Raw genomic sequence first — 21,928 nt, forward strand, 5'->3', positions numbered from 1 at the left:
GCAGGACACTCAGCAGGAGAGAGGGCGCCTGTGGCCGGAGGGAGACGTGGAGGCGCCGGTTTCCGAAGCGGCCATCGGAACGGAGAGGGGCTGTCGTGTCGTCCTGTGCTGCGTCTGATCTGCTTCTGCAAACGCGCACACGCGTGCAGGGGCCGCGAGTCTGACGTCCGTGTGCGTGTGCAGGACGGACACTGCCTGGCGCTCACAAAGGGCGATTCGGCACGTTCACAGGAACCCCAGCTCGGGACCCCGCGGGGCTCCAGAGTCACTGCGTGGAGCTGCTGGCGTAAGAAGCAGAGGCACGAGCTCGCCGCGCGTTGGTGTTTGCTGCTCAGGCCGAGGCCTGCCGCCCCCGGATCCCAGAGCGACTTCGGGACACACGTGGGATGTGTTCTCGGCGGCCGCATTGACTGTTTCCAGCTCCGTGGGGCGGGTACCGCTGCAGACTGTGGGACTTCTGCTCTGTCCCTGAGAAAGCGGGCGGGTGCCGGTGGGGGCCGAAAAAGGAAGGGACGTGCCCAGAGGCGGGCGGTCCTCCCTCGCCTCCCCCAGCCCAGCTGCTGGACCAGAGAGGCACCTGCTCGCTGCTGAGCCTGCCCTGTGCTGGCGGAACAAGCTTTTCCGAATGAGATGCGAGCTGTCGGCCGCTCCCAGGCTTCCTGGCCAGTGCGAGCTCTCGTGTAGCCGAACAAAGCAGCTCATTTACTGAGGGGCACACGGCAGCCGAAGCCGTGGAAAGAATGCCCGCATTTCACAGGCATGTGCATGCGCTCATGTTCTCGTTCTAGTGGACGTGTCCCAACAAGTCTGTGTGTGGGAAGGAGGGCACTTCAGTCCTGAGTGACGAGATGCCGTCTGCTAAGCCAGACAAGTCTGCCCGATGCCTGCCTTCCTTGCGTGGCGCGGGGAGAGGGAGGTTCCAGGCTTTTCTCCCGGGTGGAAAGCGGGGGGTGGGGTGGGGGGGGAGGGGGGGCGGTGCAGAACTGCTCTCCTCCCATCTGGACAGAGGCCCAGGCTGTGCCGAGCGGGGTCACAGAGCCCTGATGTCACGGCTCTTGTGGGGATCGGTCACCTCTGTCCCCACCCCACGCTCCGCCTGGTGACCGGCAGGCCAGGCTGAGAGTCCCCCTCAGCCCAGACGGAGGCAGGTCACTGGGTGTCCGAGGAGCCCTGGGTGCCCAGCCCACAGGAGGAGCCTCTTCTGGTCTCGGGGAGGAGCGCGGCCTCGGGCCCACGGGGTGATGGGCCCACGGTCAGTCACCACACATGTGCGTCACCTCCCGTGCCCCTTCGTTAAAATATGTAGGATCTGGCGTCCGATAGACGCTTGTGGGCAGTTGCTATTACATCTACTTGAGCAAATCAGCACGGTGCCGCATGGCAGCTGGGTCTCCAGGAGCGGACCCGGGAGCGGCGGGCATGTGGCCTGCAGGCCTCGGGGCTGTGGCAGCCGATGAGAATCCCCCTTGAGGGAGAAGAGGACCTCTGTGTGTGTGTACGTTCACAGACAGGCCACGCGTGTGGTCCTCGTCTATCTGTGGAGCACAGACCGCAGGGTTCTCCGTCCGAGACCCGCTGGTGAAACTCACCCCACACACCCCCCCCCCCCGCCCCAGGAACGGGCTCTGACTGGCTCCCTGTGCTCCATGCGCTGTTGCGACGTTCCAACAAGGCAGTTACAATTCCTCTCCTTTCCATGTGAGACACGGGGCTCAGAGGAAAGCCCCCCAGTATGTGAAGCTGGGTCCTGTGGGCCACTGTGGACAGGAGTCACTGTGCAGTGAGTGGCCGCAGTCCTGTCCCCGGTGACGGGGACTCGGTGCTCCCAGGGCGTTGGGGGGGGAGGGAGGGGGCTGCCAGGTGCCACACTTGCACCCACCACGGGAAGAGGGGAGCAGCCCCTGGTTAGCTGCTCGGGGTCGGTGCCCCCCTGAAGTGGGAGTCGGGAGCGGAAGCAGCGCCGAGGAGAGTGAGTAACTCGGGGGAGGGGACCGCGGAGCCAGTGTTGAGGGACAAATGGGAGTTCACCGAGCGTGCCGTGTGGGCACAACAGGCAGAAGGAATAGCTAAGGACAGAGGCGGGCAAGGCGGGATTTGACGGTGGGTGTGCAAGTCCTTCGGCGTGGTGAGTGAGGGGCGCGGGGGGTGCCGTGCGTGAGGACCAGAGAGGCAGGAAGGGCAAGGAGACAGGCCGTCGCCCTGCTGGGAAGCCCGACTTGCGAGCGTGAGAGCCACGGCAGGTCACGGGAGACAAGGTCAGGGTCCCCCAACCTGATGCGTGCAGTGCTGTCTTGTCCGCCGGCTCCAGGGTGACAGTCACGAAAGGAAAGAGAACAGAAGCCAACAAGCTTCGCCCTGATGTGTTGCCATGGCACCCAAGAATGTGGTTTTTTAATTTCCACTCGTTTCTCCATTGTTTCCACCCGACGTTCTCTTTCGCACACGTTATTCTCGATGCCAGGATCAGTGCTGTTGGGAGCTCGCTGATGCCTGTCTGCGTGCCCGCCGATTGTGTGAGAGCGTCGGGAGCCGTTTCCGGGAGCGTGTCGCAGGACGGAGGCTGAGGCTGCTGGTCCTGGTCCCTCGTTGGCCCCCAGAGCTCACGCGCTGGAGCCGAGAGACACCTGACGATCACCTGCGTGTCTCCTGCTCGGGTCCTGGCCCGTCGCTCGGGCTCCGCGGCTGCCGGGTGGGAGCCAGGGGTTCATGTGGCTGCGGGCACAGCACGGGCACCCAGCTCAGCCCTGCGCGTCAGGCCTGGGCAGCCCACAGCCAGCAGGTCGCACGGAGGAGGACTCGCCGAGCGGGGGGCTTACGTTGGGATCAGAGGCAGCGCCAGTGGGGGTGGTGGGAGGGGCAGACACCGCTGCGAATCCCATGCGCGCTTCATCGCTAGGGATTTTTTAAATTTAAAAGTCTTTGCATTTAGTTTGTTCTTTTTCTCTTTTCATTTTGTAGAATCGTCCTCCTCAGTGGCAGGCGGTCCTTCTGCAGCGTCTTCTCCGTGCTGCCGTATCGGGACAGCGCCCAGGCCGGGTATGTACGCATCTCGCTGTGGCTCTCTCGGCGAGAGGCTGAGGGACCACGTGTGGGAGGTGCTGCCCTTTCCCTCCAGCAGCTGGCCTCTCTCTGACACTGAAAACTGAGTGTGTAAACGTCACAGGAAAAAGTTCTACCTTCTTTCAGCCAGAAAGCATCCTTGCAGGTGTGTGTGTGTGTGTGTGTGTGTGTGTGTATCCCCCGTGTGTATCCCTGTGTATGTGTATCCCCATGTGTATCAGTGTGTGTATCCCCGTGTGTGTATCCCCGTGTGTATCTGTGTGTGTGTATCCCTGTGTGTGTATCCCCGTGTGTATCTATGTGTATATCCCCGTGTGTATCTGTGTGTGTGTATCCCCGTGTGTATCTGTGTGTGTATCCCCGTGTGTATCTGTGTGTGTGTATCCCCGTGTGTATCTGTGTGTGTATCGCCGTGTGTATCTGTGTGTGTGTATCTCTGTGTGTATCTGTGTGTGTGTATCTGTGTGTGTGTATCCCCGTGTGTATCTGAGTGTGTGCGCGCACACGTGTGTGTGCTCGCCATGCTGCCTGCTGCTTCTGATGTGCACGCTGGCATCTCCCGATCCTGTGAAGCAAGGACAATGCAGGGCCCCCATGCCCCGGGCCTTGCCAGCTCTGGAGACAGGTCGGTCAGGAGAGGAGTGCACAGCTGTGTGCCCGCTCTGCCTCCTGGGCCTGGGCTTGGGGCTGGGACCCGACCAGCCCGCGGAGCCAGTAACTGAGCAAAGCGGACCAGAAGTGGAGGAGGAACACCTCAAGGTCAGCAAGCTCCCCTTTGGTCTGAAAAAAACCTAGGTAGTGAGGCTCTGACCTTGCAAAGCGCTGCCTCCTTCCCAGCCCGACTCTGTGCCTCTCCCCTGAGTCCTGCCTCGCGCTGCGCCTGTTCCCTGCATCTGTGTCGGGAGCCGCAGGTGCTCAGGGCAGGGCAGGGCCGTGGGAGCCGGGAGCGCCGTGGGAGCGGCATGCAGGGTCTGCCTTCTGGGTGTTGTGGTGGTCACAGGCTGTCCACACAGGACCTGCCCCGAGGGAGGCCGCGTGGTCCCGGTGCCGATTCACCCTTGACGGTGCCCCTGGTCCCCGGGAGATGCGTTTTCAGACACCGTGGAGGCCTAAACTGCGGGTGGTACCGACCCTGTACACACCACGTTTCCTCCTAGACGCACACACCTGTGATGAAGGCCAATGTGCAGATCAGGCACAGTTAGAGATTGACGACGGTAACGAGGAGTGAAATAGCCGTGGGATCAGTGCCGCGGTGACAGCTGGGAGAACATGGCACGTTACGTAAACGAGGGTCACTAGAGCACAGACCTGCGGACCAGACGGGGTCTGATAACGGAGGCAGCTGCGGAGTGACCAGCAGGCAGGGCGTCTGGCATGACACGCTGACCAGGGGGGTTCCCGTCGGGCGGGACGGAGTGGACACTGAGGCTTCATCCTGGCCTGAGGATGGCACGGAATTTAAACTTATGAATTATTTGTTTCTGGAATTTTCCATTTAATATTCTCGGGCCACCGTGGACCAGGGGTCACTGAAACGGCAGAAGGCGAAGCCGTGGGTGAGGGAGGGCGGCGGCGTTTAGGGGAGTCGCCTGTGGGTTATGAGGAGCCTCGTCCTGCACTTGTCCCAGATGCAGACGTGGACTGTGCAGGGCTCACGGGACATAACCTCACATCTTGGATGCGAACAGTCCAACTCGCCACTCCCTCCGCTTTTATAGGTGAGAAACCAAGATGCAGAAAAGGAAATTTCTGGAACAAAGCCGCGGGCGGGTCCCCGTGCTCCCAGCAGAGAGAGAACACGACCACTGGCAGCACATGCTGAGGTCCTCAGAAGAAACGGAGCGCGTCAGCGTGAGCAGCAGGACTAGGAAGTGTTCTGCTTTTCATTGTTTTAAATGTGTTTTTATTGATCACAGAGCGGAGGGGACAGGGAGGGAGAGAGAGAACCATCAGTGATGAGAGAGACTCATGCATCGACTGCCTCCTGCACGCCCCACACTGGGGATGTGCCCTGACGGGGAATCGAACCATGACCTCTTGTTTCATAGGTCAGTGCTCAACCACTGAGCCACGCTGGCCGGGCTGTCCTGCTTTTTAAATGTTTTCATGAGCAGATATCCTACTTATAGTAACTGCCACTTATACAATTTTTAAACTGATTATTGGGAAACAATTGTGCTCAAATAAGTATTTATGCTGGTAAATTTATACTATACGTGTTTTTTAAACTACTGCAGTTCACGTACGTATTAGCTAGCGTGTTTTCACTGTGGACAGTTGCTTTCCTTTTACGCTAAAGCCCTCTCCCTGACCAGGATGTAAGTCCTGGAAGATCCAGGTGGGAGGGACGTTAGGGATGAGGTGGTGGTCTTCCCTGCCTTGCAGCTCGAGCCCGTGGGCACAGGGGGTGACGCTCCTTGCCCCCCACCCCCAGCTGAGCCAGCCACCCGACTCCGGCCACCAGGCTGCCCACCCGCGGTGTCTGGCTGCCGTGGTTCCGTTGTACTTAGGCACGTGGACCAGGCCACGTGTGCCCGATGGTTCTGACAGGCGCAGACCACCCGGACGGGTGCATGTGCAGTCCCAACCTCATCCCAAGCAAGTTTTAAAAACAGGAAACTCAAAGGTCCCTTCGCTGTGCACTTGAACCCCTGACATGGAGAGCATCCTTCGGGGTGGCCTTAACTCTTCCGGGTCTGTCTTCTGGCCTCTGCGGCTGCCGGAGCGTGCCAACCCCTCTGACCGCCCCCCCACCCCCACTCCCACCCCCAGCTTGGTCCTTGGGTTTACGCTGAACTGGACTGACTTTGGCTCCTGACCTGCGAGCAAAGCAGGCCGGCCTGGGGGGCTTCACATGTGTTCCTGACTTAGTCGTCCCGCTAGGCCCCTTCCCGACACCGGAGTCGAGTGGAGTCGAGTCGAGTCCCAGCCCCCACCCAGTCTTCTCATGCAAATGGATCCATAGAGAGACCTCGACTGCGCTGGGTCAAGCCCATGTGTTAAGCAGCCCTGCACCGCTGGCTTACGCCGCGCAGACGGGTGCTCAGCTGATCCGAAGAGCAGGTTGGGCCGAGGCCTCCTAGGCCCTCCTGCCTGTAGGTGTCCAAGTTCCGTGCTGTCTCGGGGCAGATTAACTCTCAGGCCCAGTTTACTTGGTGTGGCCTTCCCAGAATTCCTGTGAAGCACCTGCCACTTTGCCTTGCCCAGCCCCAGGCTGCGCTGCTCTGCTGGGGAGTGAAGGGGCCTTTGCCCTCCCCCTCCCTTCTGCGCTCGCCCCTTAGGGAGGTTTCTCGCCGTTTGCTCTCCAGCCCTCGGCTGGGGGCACCAGGGCTTGCTAGTGACAGGCTGGCTGCCCACTGCCCACACTGTTTGGCCTTGGTGTTTTGTTTTCTGTCGCTTTGTTTTGGTTAATCCTCACCCTGGGAAGTGTTTTCAATGGTTTTTAGGGAGAGTGGAAGGGAGGGAGGAGGGGAGAGGCAGAGAGAAACATCGATGTGAGACACACGGATTGATTCCTCCTGCTCGAGCCGTAACCCGGGCGGGCGGTCAAACCTGCAACCCTGGTACGTGCCCTTGACCGGGAGTTGAACACGAGACCCTTTGGTCCGCGGGCAGGTGCGCTGTCCACTGAGCCACACGGCCAGGGCTGTTGGGCCTTGCTCACACTTTCCTGCCTCAGTTTCCCTACCCACTTGCCCTGGAATTTCCTGGCTGTTTGGTAGGAGGTGCTCCAATGACTGTCTTCCTTTCCCATTGGGAGTTCAGTCTTTCCCAGGGCACGATCGGCCTGGATCAGGGTGCAGGGTGGGGTGCGTTCAGACAACACCCAGCTCCCCGTCCCCGTCCACACCCCTCGGGTCTCTGGCTGTCAGCAGTTTTCTTGCCTCGCCCTCCGTCAGCTCCGTGTCACCTCCCGAAAGAGCATCCTGTGGTCGGTGTGAAATGTAAAGAGCATGCAGCCCGTGTGAGCCGATGAGCACACGGCCTTCCTTTCACGTGTGCTGGGCTTGCTTGAAGCAAGGGACGTTCTTGGCTTGACTGTGGCGTCGAGTTGGAAGGGGGTGGTCTCCCCAGGTCAGTTCTGGGTGGGAGTCGGGGAGGGGACTTGTCTTCTCCCTGGAGCCCCTCTCAGTGTAGGGGCGCCCCTGCCTTGGTGTGTGTGTGTGTGTGTGTGTGTGTGTGTCTCTCGCTCGCTCTCTCTGTCTCTCTCTCTCTCTCTCACACACACACACACACATACACACACACTCTCTGGTCCTCACTCCCAGCCTTGCCGCGGCCTCGCTGGCCATTCCTCATCGGGTGCAGGTGTTGGTTAGGAAGATATGGGATCTGCTGGCAGCTCAGACGGAGGCTGTTCAGGTTGCCTGCCCTTTCAGAGAGCACAGCCCTGGCCTGGAGCCCCTCCCCAGTGGGTGCTGGGAACAGTGGGTGCTGCTGGGAGCAGTGGGTCCTGCTGGGAGCAGTGGGTGCTGGGAGCAGTGGGTGCTGCTGGGAGCAGTGGGTCGCAGGAGAGAGCGGACAGCCAGGCAGGACCCACAGCCTTGCTCGTCTGTGGAACTGGCTGTGCTGTCACGGGCTCAGCACTGGGGCACACCAGGAACGAAGGCTCTCGCACCTGCCCCTGCGGCGGGCGCTCACAGAGCGTCGCTTTGGGCCCCTTCCTGCTCCCGGATCTGCCCCAGCACAGCCATCGGCGGCTCCCCTGGCCTCGCCCGCCGTGCGTCCCGACCAGCGAGGCTCACCGTCAGCTCCGCGTTCACTTCTCTTCACCTGTTTCCTCAGCTGCCTGGGGTGAGGACACCCCGAAGGGGCGTAGGTGTGAAGGGAGAGGGAACTCCCCGAGCTTCAGTGAGCAGCCTCCACTCCCATTTTGGTCTGTTTCCTTCCAGTCTCTTCTCATTTCTCTTCCCTGGTGCGTGTCCTCGTGTGGATGGTGAAGAGGGTATTCTTTGGTTTTGATCTTTCTTGCTGGCGGGAGGAAGCTCTGCCAGATCCCACCTTTTCCAACGAGCGATTTGCAGCCAGTTACACAGAAGGCAGGCAGGTGTGGCCCATCTCTGCTGCTATCGCTGCGACATCAAGCCTTCCCGTCCTGTAAACATGCCTCGGATTAAGCTCGTAAATCACACCGTGTTCTGGGCCGAGTCCCAGCCTGAAACCAGCTCCTCTCCTCGCCGCGATTGCCAAGGCCCCGGTGCCTTTTGTCCGCGTGAGTCCCTGCTTCTCCCCTCGGGTGTGGGTTTGTGTTTGGCCGGTGACCCTCCGCGGACAAAGTTCTTGCCGTTTCCTGAGTGGGCAGCCCCCACGCCGGGTCCACCCCTCCAGCTAAGACCCCCCCCCCCCCATCTCCTCCATCCTCTGGGCCGCCTGGGAGCTGTGTGGGAATCTGTGGGTGCAGAGACGGGAGAAATCACGAAAAGCCGGAGCGGCTAAGGAGAAGGATCCTGACGAGAAAGAAAGGCTTGGAGAGGGAGGTGGGAATAATGCAAGCGTGACCTCTGAAGTGTTGCCGAAAGTCAGCCCGGGACCAGAGCTTCCTCCTGCTTCTCCGCCCTCTCCCACCCTCTGGCCTGTTCCTCCTGGGACCGGACCTCCTGCTTGGACCCTCAGGCCAGAGCCGCTGCGTGGCAGGCTGAAAGGGCGTCCTACGCTCATCCAGGGCATCCTGTCGGCGGGAACGGGCACGCCCCGTCCCTGACAGCCAGCTCCACAGCTTTGGGAGCGGGTCCCTCCTGTGAGCGGGAGACTGCAGGCCTGGAGTCGGAGCAGCCCCAGCGTGCCCCCTGTACACGGGCTGCGTGAGAGCCGGATGGGCTTCCACCCCTGAAGGTGGGGCACCCGCAGGCCTGTTGCACATACCGGGTGGGGCAGAGGGGGCCGCCGTTTCCATGGGAAGGAATACAATATTAATAAACACAAGAATAAGCTCTGTTCCTCGTACAACGGAGAGCCTACCTTTATTTTAAACGGATTCTAGAGAGAATGGAAGGGGAGGGAGAAGCATCCACTGGCTGCCCCTGCACGCGCCCTCTTGGGGACTGAGCCTGCAACCCAGGCGTGCGCCCTGACTGGAGTTGGACCAGCAACCTTTGGGGCGATGCCCACCCACTGAGCCACACGGGCCAGGGCTGTGAGCCTGCTTTTGCCGTAGATGGATTGGCAGGAAGTCGGGGGATCCCGGGAGCTTGGGGTTGAGGGTTCTATAAACAACCACACTTGTGATCCCAACGGAATGGCGCCTGTGCCGTGTGTGTGTTGGGGACAGAGCCACTGAGAAGCAATCCTGGTGGACGGACAGTCACGGGTGAGCCGACTGCGGGGCCCGAGCCCCGGTGTCTGTGGACGTGACGTTTTAGACAGCAGCTTCTGTGTGGCGCTCGAGTCCTTGGCCTTTGCTGCTGGGCATTTCAGGTGAGGGTGTCCCCTGGGCCCACTTCCTGGGCATCGCTCACTCGGTGCCACAGAGAACGGCCCTTCCATGGAGAGGCCTCCCGCCTCCACGCCCCTCGTCTGGCCTGGCCCCTCCTTCCCCCTCCCCCCACGGTCCCCCAAGACACCTCTCTTTGTGGTGAAAATCATACACAATTGTGCTGCTTCCTCACACCATGCGTGTTCCCCCAGAGACGGGCTCTGGGATGACCTCATGGGCAAATTGTGCCATGACCGGCTGTTTATAGGAGCTGCCTGCAGAGGGCCCTCTTTGCTGCCGGTGCCCGTGGGGTGGCATGTGGATGGCATGCTCAGTGGGAGCCTGAAGGCTGGCAGGACTGAACGCTGCTCTCATTGTCCGCGGCCTGGCGGCCTGGTGGCCTGGCCCGTCCGCTGGTTCTGAACTGGGGGTAGCGTCTGCTCTGGACCTGCAGGCAGACTTGCCCGATGGCGGCTGTGCCGCGGGGGTGATGGCGAGGGTTCTGGAACCGTGTGAGCCTCGTGTCGCTGAGCCTGGTGGTGCAGCCCCCAGTGGTGCAGGGCTAGAGGCGGCCTTGCTGCCCAGCGCAGCCTCCACTCGGCTCTCTATGACGCGAATCTCTGGCCTGTTATTTGTTAAGCATCTGGAAATCCTGTTAATATTTCATTAGCTTTTAAGTTACTTACACATCAACGTGTTCAACACATTGTCCTTTAAAGAGCGATGCCCAGAGGGGCTCCTGGCTGGCAACCCCCCGGCCTCGAGACGCAGCCCCGTCACAGAAGTAAATCCCAGCGGCCGTCCCGGAGGCGGAGGCCCCAAAACGAGTTCACTGGCCACACACACACTTGGATCACGCACTTCCCAGTGCTAATCCTTTAAGTCATGTGTACGGATGGTCACTTCCTTTATTGAGAGGAACGCTGGTTCCTTAGCCGTAAGCTCCCTAAGAGAAGGGCTTTGTCCAAGGGGGATGCTGTTGGGACAGTTCCATGCATTGCCACTCAGTGAGCTTCTGGAAAGGACACGGAGGTCCGTGCCCGCTCACAGGGGAGTCAGGCGCTGGCCGTGGTGTGGCCTCGAGCACTCGAGGGGACGCCCTCTGGGCACCGGGATAGCTAGACCGGCCTCTGCTCTGACCAGACAACCCACCACTGTGAAATCATGTCCTTCTGCTCTGTGTCGTGGGACAAAACTGAGACAGGCTGGGGGTTCCCGCCATGAGGTCACAGGGTTCCCGCCATGAGGTGACAGGCTTCCCAGGAGACCCCTGGGGTGAGCTGCAGTGCCGTCTGCGAGGCTGGCTCAGCCCCGGAGAGCCCACCTCCGCGTCTGCTTCTTGCTTGAAGGGATCACTGTGGTGGGGCTGTCTCCCCAAGTGCGTTTTCATCCCCTCCCCCATCTCCTGTGGCCCCTTCCCTGTCCTCCTCACACTACCTCCCATCCCTCCCACCCCCATTGGCCAACCTTGGTAAAAAAAAAAAAAAAAGTGTGTGTGTGCACGTGCGTCCTGGGTATTCAAAGTGTGTTTGTTGCTCACAGCCTCTGCAAAGGTTAAGAAACTTAAACAGGCCCGGCTGGCGTGGCTCCGTGGTTGAGTGTCAGCCAGGAACCAGGAGGCCACAGTTCAATTCCCGTCCGGTCACATGCCCGGGTTGCGGGCTCCGTCCCCAGTGTGGGGTGTGCCAGAGGCAGCCGATCCATGATTCTCTCTCATCATGGAGGTTTCTGTCTCTCCTCCCTTCCGCTCTGAAATCAGTAAAAATATTTTTTAAAAAGAAACTTGAACAGCATGAGACGTGAGGGCTTGTAGGTGAACCAGTTGAGCAGCCCGCCCTGGGGCTGTGGGCACGAGGGGAATCGGAGCAGTGGTCCTGTCAGGGCATCTGCGCCCACGAGACCCTGTCCTGAACCTGACCGACCGAGCTCACCTGCATGTCCAAGCGACACGTAAACCGTTCCGCGCGTGGTTTTGGACAAGACCCACGTGTGGCCGTTGAACTTGCCTCCGTTCCGTGCTTAGGAGGAGGTGGAACATAAATAAACTCATATGTGAACTCAACTTGCATCTGGGAAAAACGATCCCTGAGGCTTTTCAAACCAGTTGCAAAGCCCACCTTCCTTTGCTTTTAACACTTTGAGCTGCAGTTCCCCGGGGTCCGCCTCCGGGTGCTGCAGGGTCCGCGCAGGCACCGCGCGAGGTCCGTGTTCATGCACCGTGTTGATGAGAGTTGTGATCTGAGAGACGTGAAGACTTGGTCACTGGTCAGTCCTGTACCTTCAGCTGCTTCTTCACTGGGTGTTTTCGACTCTCCCTTTGGGAGAACCAGCGCACCCTTCCGGGCCTTTCTGCAGGGCCTGCCCACCCTCTCGGGTCTGAAAGAGGGGGCATCAAGGCCACGGTCTCTTGCTTCTCCTCGCTCCCTTGAGGCCTATTCCAGCTCGGGGTCTCCCCCGGGGGCCTTGCTCCCGACCCACCGGCTGTGTCAGCCTCAGTGCCTGGACCTTGCTCTGCAGGCGTTTCCCTTTGCTTGTGCTCTCTGCTGGAGGGAGTCTGAGCCTGCCCTGGAGGCTCCTGGAGGGGGCGGGGCGGGGCGGGTGGTCCCCCTCTGTGGCCCTGAGGTGCGGGGCGGGGAGTGGTCCTGAGCATTGCTCCAGCCCGCTGGGTCTTCCAGCTGCATGTTGGGGGCCAACACCGGGGATGTGAGCTTCCTGTGGGCAGGCACCTCCATAAAGCAGGGAACCCTGCGCCTCGTAGCCCTCAGGGAGCGTGGTCCCGGCGGGGCTGCCCCTCCCCGGGGGAGCTCGGACTCCTCCCGAGAGCACTTCCGTGGCTCAGGACGCCTTGGAGCTCTTGATGGACAAGCTGCACCGTTGAGTGACAGTGACGTTGTGGTTCTCTGCGGGGCTGTGCTGCGCCCACTGTCCTTGGAGGAGCTGATGGCGTTGCCTGAAGTGGCGTAGTCGCATCCGGTCAGTGGGGGCCACTGACTGGAGTTCGTGTGTGAAGTTTGGAGACCTCAGTGTCAGTCCACAGGGGCCGGAGACGCTCTGCGCTGGCAGAACCGGCCTCGGCGCGGCTGCGGAAGGCAGTCCTGGGAGCAGACCGAGGCGAGTTTTGGAAGCTGTTGCTGACCTCACTCTGCATCACAGGATGAGGCAGCCAGTCCGTCACGGGCTGCCCACAGGCGAGGAGGACTGTTCAGCCATCAGAGGGTCCTGGGTTCCTCCAAGGGGGCGGGCACTCGTCTCTCCTCCCCCCACTCACCTGGCTCCAGGGACCTTGCTTTCCCATCCACCCCTTTACCGTTTTAAACGAGTTCGTTCTTGCTGAGACAGCCCCGTGCTTACAGGACAGCCCTGAGCACGGTGTCTCTCCGGCACACAGCGGCGCCGTGACCAAAGGGGCCTTTGCCCGCATCCCAGAGGAGTAGCGGAAGGCGGTCCTTCCTGGACAGGGCTGCATTTGTCCCTTGGAGCGTTCAGAACTCCTGCCACCCAGGTTGCACCCATGACAGCGGAATTGGCGTGGCTGGGGTGGGAGCCGGACAGCCGGAGTTTGTCACAATCCCCGGTGATTCCAACACGCAGCTTAGTGAGAACTACTGTAAGGAGAGGGGACCTGGCAAGCCATCTACCTACGCTGGGCCTCGTTTCTCTCGTCTGTGAAATGGGATAGTAATAGCACAAACAGTCTGATGAGGGCATCATCGAGAACGAAAGTGCCCTGCTGGCATGGCTCAGTGGGTGAGCATTGACACATGGACCAGGAGGTCATGGTTCGATTCCTTGTCAGCGCTCAGGCCTAGTGCAGGCTCCATCCCCAGGAGGGGGCGTGCAGAGGCAGCCGATCCTGATCCTCTCTCTCATTGATGCTTCTGTCTCGCCCTCTCCCTCCTCTCGGACATCAGTAAGGTGGTTTTTTAAAAGAAGGAAAGGGATGGTGTGTGAAAGCCTTGTCAGGCGTGACGTGTCCTGTAACTGCGTGCCGTTAGTGTGGGCGTCGTTTACAGAAAGACACTCGTTTCTGGGTGGCCTGGCAAGGTGGCGGGGGGGGGGGGTGACTCCTGTGGCACCAGTTCTTTCATGGCCAGCAGTAAGCCTGAGAGCTGTTCAGGATGGGAAATGCTTTCTCCTGTCTAATGAAGGGGGAGTCGAGAGGGGGTCTCCCCCAGATTTAAGAAGAAGCCAGCAGCGAGAGCCCAGGAGAATGTAGTCCCTGGTCATGACCGTCTCAGAGAGGAGGGACTTGCTGAGCGGAGGGAGCCGGGGATCCCTCACTCTGCACCCCTTCTCTCCCTCAGGTGCTGGTTCAGGAGGGAGCCGGGGATCCCTCACTCTGCACCCCCTCTCTCCCTCAGGCGCTGGTTCAGGAGGGAGCCGGGGATCCCTCACTCTGCACCCCCTCTCTCCCTCAGGCGCTGGTTCAGGAGGGAGCCGGGGATCCCTCACTCTGCACCCCCTCTCTCCCTCAGGCGCTGGTTCAGGAGGGAGCCGGGGATCCCTCACTCTGCACCCCCTCTCTCCCTCAGGCGCCTGTTCAGCTGCACGTCTTTAAGGGGGGCGGGGGGCGGCTGCCCTTGAGCTGCTGAGCCGGCCCAGCAGAGGAGCGAGGGGAGGCCTGGCAGCGGCCTGCTCGGTCCCTTTCGTCAGCATGATGGTGCCTCGGGTAGTGAGCATCACGGCGTCTCTTTTGGGTGTAAACAGCAGTGTTTCCTCTCTGGCTTGTCCTCCAGGGACTTGAAGTCGGACGGAGGGAGACATTCGGCGGGTGCCGTGAGCCTGAAAGAGGTTGTTGGCCTGGAAGGCGTGGAGCTGGGCGCTGATGGGAAGGTAAGGCGGCCCGGCTCCCAACGGCGAGCCTGTGCCCAAGCCACAGGGTCGGGAAGCAGAAGCGGGGGGTGGGGGGCACCTTCCTGGGCTCGTGACGCCAGCCTTCCGCTCCCAGCGGGCAGGCAGAGTCCATTGAGGCCGCGATTACATAGCAGCACATGGTTTCCCTACCTGCGCGCACACACACGTGTCCACATGCATCTGGGTGCAGGGATGTGGGTCGTGTGAACAGCAGTAACGGGTGCTGCCCGCAAGCCGCCTCCCCACGACCAGACAGGGGTGTCGGCCTCCTGGGCCCTGAGGCTGAGAGCCCCTCAGCCTCCGACGGAGACCCCAGGCACCAGGGCTGCCACGCCTCTTCCACACGCAGCTCACCAGGCTGCGGGCTGATGTGAGGGTGTGAAGGGTGAACCCAGTCTTTCGTGAGCCCCCCAAAGCCTGTTGGGGAGACCATGCAGGGTGTCCGTGGGGAGACCGTCCCAGCAGTGTGCATGCAGGGAGCACGTGGTCCCCAGGCAGGTGGTGAGGAGGCTGAGTGTTCACCCAGGAATGGGGGGTGGGGGGAGGGACAGCAGAGGTGAGCCCCTTGGAAGGATCTGCCACAGGGCACGGGGTCACGGACCTCGTCAGGGACTCCAGCCGTCGGGGCCTGGAACGCTGCAGGTGCTGGTTTATGGGAAGCAGTGCCAGTCTGTGCCTCACACAGCACAGCCCATCCCCACAGCGTCGAGGACAGCAACGCGTTGTCATCAAACACACATCTGCCGCGTCACCTGAGCGTTCTCACGGGGGCGGGGTCAGGGACAGCCACAGGCAGCGGCTCTGGCAGATCTGGCCAGAATAGAGGTCATCTTCCAGGCCGCTGACGCAGAGTCACTGGGGAGACGTGGATAGCGTCGCTGGGTCGGCGCGGCCTCGCTGCTGGGGATGCCCATCACCTGCCCTTTGCCTTCCTTCTAGACGGTGTCCTACACCCAGTTCCTGTGGCCCACAAACGCTTTGGGAGCCCGGAGGGGCACCATCGACTCCACCTCCTCCTTCTCCCACTTCCGCACCCTGAGCCACCGCAGCCTCTCCATAGGGCGGGCCAGCAGCACCCAGGGGAGCCTCGACACAGGTGCGGGGCCGCTGGGTCTGGGGGCTGAGGCAGGAGGCGTCTTGGGGTACAGTGTGGGGTGGGCCTCTCTGTGCACAGACTGGAGGGCCGGGGTCCCTGAGTGTGAGCTCATGCAGCAGGCGACGTGATTGGGCAAGAGGATTTCAGGCCACGCAGCCTCACAGCCAGCCACAGGGTGGCCTCTCCAGTGAGCTGCCTCTGCCCCAGCCCCTGAGTGCCCCCGGGGAAACCCCACGGCCTGGTGCAGAGGGGGCTGGGCGGGATCTGGCTTCTCGCCACCTCCCTGCGCCTCAGAGTCACCTCCCTGTCACCTGCGCCTTGCCTGCACTTTTCATGCTCAAGTTCACTTTTCTTCAAACAGCGGGGCCAGAAGCCCAGGATCCGCATGAGCACGTGCCTGTGGTTCTCTGCGAGCGGAAGGAGGCTGGGTGCTCCCGCTCGGCCTGAGCGACCCTGTGGGGTCGCCGGGAGCTCGTGGGGAGCCGTGTCACTGCTCGGAGACCCCAGGCCATCGGAGGGCTCAGCCTGTCGGGTGCTGAGTCGGAAACACTGTCCGTGCTCCCGCCACGCTGGGCCTCGCGTGCATGGGCCTGCTTTGATCTGTGTTTATGTGGGCACAGTGGTCTGCCCAGGAGGGTTCACCCCACAACGTGCTTCCCGTGGGGCTCAGCTACTAGTGACCTGCAGGGTTAGGAACAAGCCTCTCGGCGCCACGTGCTCTGATCCGAGTGTCCCTGCTCCGTGGGGTTCTGTGTTCTCGGGGTCAGGGAGGTGTACACGTCACTTTTTAAAGTGGGAAAGATCGTCGTCACGTTAAGAATCTGGTGTCCCTGTCGCAGAGGACACGCCTCCTTGGCTGCAGAGACCGTGACTACACGTCAGGCAGGAAGGCGTCCGAGCTAGTGCCCTCGCCCGCCCTCAGGCCCCTCCGCACGGACTCTCACCTCTGCACTGCCCGGAGGCCTGGCCCTAACTGTGCCTCTGCCTGTGGCCCTTAGGCAGCGACCTGGGAGACTTTGTGGACTACGACCCGAACCTCCTGGACGACCCCCAGTGGCCTTGTGGGAAGCACAAACGGGTCCTCATCTTCCCTTCGTACATGGTGAGTAGCGTGGAGGCGGCAGGCAGGCCTTCCCTCGGCTGCACTGCCTGGAACGGGGCCCTTCAGACCCTGCTCAGCCTGGAGACCCTTCCGGTGCCTTGCTGACGGGGAGACCAGAGCACGGCCGGTCCAGGGTCCTGCTGGTCACTGGCCTGCACGCATCACGTTAGCTACTGGCTCACTCGCCAGAGTGTGGCATCTGCAGACCCCCTAGGAGAGGGTGGGCCCGCGGCCGCGCTGAGGTCACGCTGGCTCGGTGGAGTCCTCGTGAGGCTGGGTCTGCAGTGCCTGCTGAGCAGACACGTGGCCCGGCTCAGGGCGACCGAGCCCTCTCCCAGGAGAGGGGAAGCAGGACGGAGCGGTTGTTACACGCCGGCCTTCCTCGCAGCTGCTGTTTCTCGGGCTTTTCCTGTTTTCCTTGGTGTGAGTGTGGTTTCGGCTCCCGGCTGACCACCTCCCACTGCTCTGCTCCAGGCGGCTGTGCCCCGAGATCAGAGGGCCTGGCAGGGCCCAGGTACTTCCTTGGGGAGATGCGCCAACTCGGAGGCAGGCCGAGCCCGGGATGCCGTGGGGTAGAGGCGCAAGGGCTTTCCGGAAACCCGCTGCCCCTGGGCTGCACACAGGAATCATGGGAGAGCGCAACCGGAATGCCCCGTCGCCTCCCTCCTGGCCGGGGGGCGCAACTGAGCACACTGCCCGGCTCCTCGCTGTCCCCGCCCATGTGTCTCTCAGCCAGCCCGGCAGTGGGCCCAGCCTACGTATGAAAGGGCTCCTGGCACCCACTCAGAGCTGAGCGGCCTCCATACAGGGCCCCGCCCTCTGGCCTCTCCTCACGGAACATTTGGCAACGAGCCGACGTCAGAGAAACCCAGGGCCTGGCCGGCTACTCCCGCGTCTCCTCCTGTAACTGGGCAGGTAGCCAGAGACATTCCAACGTGCCACAGAGCCGGGATGAATTACCAAAGGCATTTAGTGTACTTACTCATTTTAAAATACATTTTTATTGATTACAGAGAAGGAGAGAGGGAGAGAAGCATCAGTGATGCTAGAGAATCAGGGACTGGCTGCCTCCTGCACGCCCCACACCCCAGCCTGCAACCCGGGCATGTTCCCTGACCGGAAATTGAACCGTGACCTCCTCATAGGATGATGCTCAACCTCTGAGCCACGCAGGCCGGGCCAAAGGCATTTAGTTTAAAACTGCCCCTGCTCCTTGTTCTCCCTCCTTGTTCCCCAGCTGCTGACACAGAAAGCGAACCAGACCTGTGGGTAGTTCTTTTCCACTCTGACCTGTGAGGTCAATTGCTTCTTTAAAAACAACCACTGGAGCTCATCCGTCTGAGCCAGCGCACAGTAGGGAGCTCATTTGCCTGAGCCAGTGCACAGTAGGGAGCTCATCCGTCTGAGCCAGCACACAGTAGGGAGCTCATTTGTCTGAGCCAGCACACAATAAGGAGCTCATCCGTCTGAGCCAGCGCACAGTAGGGAGCTCATTTGCCTGAGCCAGTGCACAGTAGGGAGCTCATCCATCTGAGCCAGCATACAGTAGGGTGCTCATTTGCCTGAGCCAGCGCACAGTAAGCGCTTAGTAAACAGCCAGACGCGTTTCCCTGATGTCCAGGGAGAGCAGAGAGGTCATGACTGTGTAGGAATAAGGGCCCTGTATGGCCCTTGCTTTACTTATCAGTCACTTCATTTGTTAAGTGACTGGGCAGGAAGCTGCTCCGGAGCCACCGGCTGTCACGGTGACAGACAGGAAGTGGGCGTGGGGCTGGAGCTCCTGGCGCAGAGCCTGGCTCCCTTCGCCGCTGAACCCTACAGCCCTCGGCGCCCAGCGGCCGCACCGCCGACTTGGGGAGGAGCAGAGGACTCTCTGGGTCAGCAGTTTAACGAACTCCAGGCCCCCAGAGAATCAGCGGCACCGTTCTCATGGACATTGAGGTTCGGTGGGAGCTCGTCCACAGACACGTCACGTCCGGGGATGACACGGGCCCCTCCTGCCGTAGGCCTGGGGTCCGGCTGCTGCCAGGTCGGGGTTTTTTCTCTTTAAGTCATTTCATCGGGAGCTTCACGGGCTGGGCTGCCGTCCCCGTGGGCGCTGTGCACTCAGGTGGTTCTCCCTCCGTGCGCAGTGGCTGGGTGACTTGGCAGGGCTGCACACGTGTCCCACTCCGTGTTTTATGTTCCCAAGCCGCTCATTTTTCATTCACTGCATGGAACCTGCGTGCTTCGTCGTGGTTCACTTTCCAAAGAAAGGAACGCTCCTTCGCTGTAGATATGGGCACTTGGGTAACACGCGAGGCGCCCACGTTTCAGCACGCTCGTCTCAGTCACGGATGTGCGTGTCACGTGAGCCTCACTCTTGCGCCCAGGGGATCCCTCTCCAGAAGTAGGCCCGGCGCACGGGCCGCCTCACGTGCATCTCACATGGAGCGTGCAGGAGTGTGTGTGTTGGGGGGGGTTGCTTGCTCACTTTATTTGTGTGTTGGGCAACAGGCATGGGATTTGCCCACTCAGCCCCTATTGACGGGCCTACTGTGTGCCAGGCCAGGTGCTTCCTGCTCAGAGGAGGTTAAACCCACCACAGTCCACATGCTCCTTGACCTCGTGGTGAATGGAGAAGTCGTGAGGAAAGTGGTAGATGTCAGGGAGGGTCGGAGGTCGGAGGTCACAGGTGAGAGGCTCCCTGAGGAAGGATACTGAGAATGGGTGCTGGGAAGGGGGCCATGCCAGGCCTCGGCAGGGAGCCCACGTGGGAGACCCTGCGGTGTGAGAGAAGCTGACTTTGTGTAAAATCAGTATTTTCAACAGTAGAGTCAGCCCGACTGGTGTGGCTCAGTGGTTGAGCATCGACCTATGAACCAGGAGGTCATGGTTTGATTCCCAGCCAAGGCACATGCCTGGGTTGCGGGCTCGATCCCCCCCCAGTGTGCGGTGTGCAGAAGGCCCATGATTCTCTCTCCTCATTGATGTTTCTGTCTCCCCCTCCCTTCTTCTCTGAAATCAATGGAAAGAAAAAACAGTAAGAGTCGCTGTCCTACTCTTTCCATACACACACACACACATGCACACGCAGGCACACACATGCAGGCACGCACACGAAGTCGAGCCTGCAGGATGACGCTCCTGACACACTGGCCCCCTCTCCCCCGGGTGCGGAGCCTCGCGTGCAACAGGCACTGAGGACCGAGGAGACGGAGGATGCGGCTGCTCAGCCCAGGTTGTCGAGGCCCCTCTGAGGTCTGCGGTCTCAGCCCTTGGCAGGTGGGCACTGCCCAGACAGGCCTGGCTGGTGCACGCCCGCTGCGGGGTGACCCTCATGTCGGGAGGGCGCCCCTGCAGCGGACGGCAGGCCTGTGCGAGCCTGTGCGCCCCCACTCTGCCCCCCTCGGCCCTGCGGAGGCCTTGGCGTGGCGCATGGGAGGGGTGGCCTGCTGGTCGCAGAGGTCTGCGCGGCACCCCCTCCCTCGTGGTCGCCAGGGCCTCTGGCCTGCTGCTCATGCCTGTCCCCTTAGGCCAGTGGTCGGCAAACTCATTGTCCACAGAGCAAAATACCAACAGCACAACGATTGAAATTTCTTTTGAGAGCCAAATTTTTTAAACTTAAACTTCTTTTAACGCCACTTCTTCAAAATAGACTCGCCCAGGCCGTGGTATTTTGTGGAAGAGCCACACTCAAGGGGCCAAAGAGCCGCATGTGGCTCGCGAGCCGCAGTTTGCCGACCACGGCCGTAGGCCCCAGGACAGCTGAGTTAGCGCCCCCCCCCCCCCCCGTGGGGGCCTCGAGCCTGGAGACCTGGGCTGTGCCCGGTGTTTGGGGTGTCCTGACCTGTGGGATTCCAGGTCTGAGCTGTTCCTGTGGCCTCTGCAGAGAGAAGCAGCGCTGACCGTGATGAGCTGGTCCTTGGACCCCCGTGACCTGCTGCACCATTCCTTTTCTTGTCATGGGACGCACGACCAGATTTGCCCGTTCTAAGTGCCGGGTCCGTGGCTTCTGCAGTCTCTCTGACCAAGACACAGGACATTCTGTCTCCTCGGGAGATGCCCTCCTGCCCGACCTCTGCCTTCACCCCGCACAGGCCCCCGCGGTTCCAAGTCCTGTCCCATGGACCGGTTCTGCTTACACTCACACGTCACACGGAGGGGGTCACGTCCTGTGCACTCTTTTATCTTCTCGTCCATCTTCCACTCAGTATCTGTGAGGTTCACTTAGGCACCGCGCATCAGCAAGCTTTTTAAAAATGGCTGAGTAGGATTTCTTGGTATGAATTCACCAGAGTTCATTCATCCATCGTCCTGTGAGGGACATCTGGGCTGTTTCCAGTTTAGGGATGTGATGAGACTCCTGTGCACGCCTTTCTGCGGACGTGTTTTCATTTCTTAGGCCAACACCTAGGGGCAGGCTTCCTGCCTCACAGGGCAGCTGACGTCAGCAGCCAGGATGTAGCTGGGTCACCTGTTCACGCACGTTGGTTCCAGGTTCACAAGGCCACTGGTCCTCAGGGTCGGGACACGGCGTAAAGCGGGGGGTTCCGGAGGCGGACAACCCTGAGGTTTACGTGGGTTCAGCGGCTCCCTGTGCAGTCGGCTTCGCCGTCACGTTCCCGTCATGGTTTTCACTCTGATCCGTGCAGGTCTCTCCCGTTAGAGGTCAGAGGTCGTGATGAACACAGACATTCCCAGGGCAGGTGTGGAGGCCGGACAGGCGCAGCCCCTGTGTTTCGGCCGAGCTCCTAGAAGGAGACCAGGGGCGTGGAGGATGTGAGCCCCCGGCTGCCTGCAGGCTCTCGCCGGCCTTCACTAAGGACCGTGTTTCTCGGGGCCGCGCCGGGTGCTTCCTGCTCCGCGTGCCGCCTGCCCGTCAGGAAGTTGCGCGAGGGAGACTGTTTACTGTTAGAGCAGCTGAGGCCACAGTGCCCCCCCGCCCCCCGCCCCCCATGAGCGTGGAGAGCAATTAGGAAGAGAAAGTGAGCGAAAGAGCTGACCGAGGTAACACCAACAGGATTAACCTGACCTGCATGGGTTTCTGGACCCCTTTCCTTTCTCAGGAAAAATAAACCCTCCAACTGTTTGGACACAGAACCCTTTGTGATACCTCCCCGGGGTCAGCTCTGGGCCAGAGCCCCCGACCACGCGCCTGCTCCCGATCACTTACTATGACAACCTAAGTGCCCACAGACGCCCCCTCCCGCCGTCTCCTGAGGGTGGTGGGAATGTGGCTCAGAGCGTGATTTCGGGCACGGTGTGCGATGCTGAGCGTGGCAGAGGCAGACAGGTCCCTCCGTGGGCTCTGCCCACCCCCCATGCACGCTGCCTTGTCGGTGAAAGCTCTCGGGGGCGCACACCTGCGCCTGCCTGCGCACGGCTCACGGAGAAGCTGGAGCAGCGGGAGCCGCGGCCT

General features: G+C 61.1%; 1 protein-coding gene across 3 annotated transcripts in view; it reads left to right on the forward strand.

Moving 5' to 3' along the window:
- The window catches only part of CABLES1 (Cdk5 and Abl enzyme substrate 1), an 80,205-nt gene that overhangs the window by 49,335 nt on the left and 8,942 nt on the right, over nucleotides 1-21,928 (forward strand). For all 3 annotated transcript variants that reach the window (XR_013961382.1, XM_080683407.1, XM_080683408.1), the window contains 4 exons: nucleotides 2,959-3,036; nucleotides 14,212-14,308; nucleotides 15,269-15,425; nucleotides 16,424-16,527. Coding sequence is in view for 2 of the 3 variants with exons in the window: in XM_080683407.1 (XP_080539533.1) it covers nucleotides 2,959-3,036; nucleotides 14,212-14,308; nucleotides 15,269-15,425; nucleotides 16,424-16,527 (436 nt within the window). In the remaining variant the exon portion in view is untranslated. The remainder of the gene's footprint in view (nucleotides 1-2,958; nucleotides 3,037-14,211; nucleotides 14,309-15,268; nucleotides 15,426-16,423; nucleotides 16,528-21,928) is intronic.

Source organism: Plecotus auritus (genome assembly GCF_963455305.1).
Source record: "Plecotus auritus genome assembly, chromosome: 8".
NCBI classification, from domain to species: domain Eukaryota; kingdom Metazoa; phylum Chordata; class Mammalia; order Chiroptera; family Vespertilionidae; genus Plecotus; species Plecotus auritus.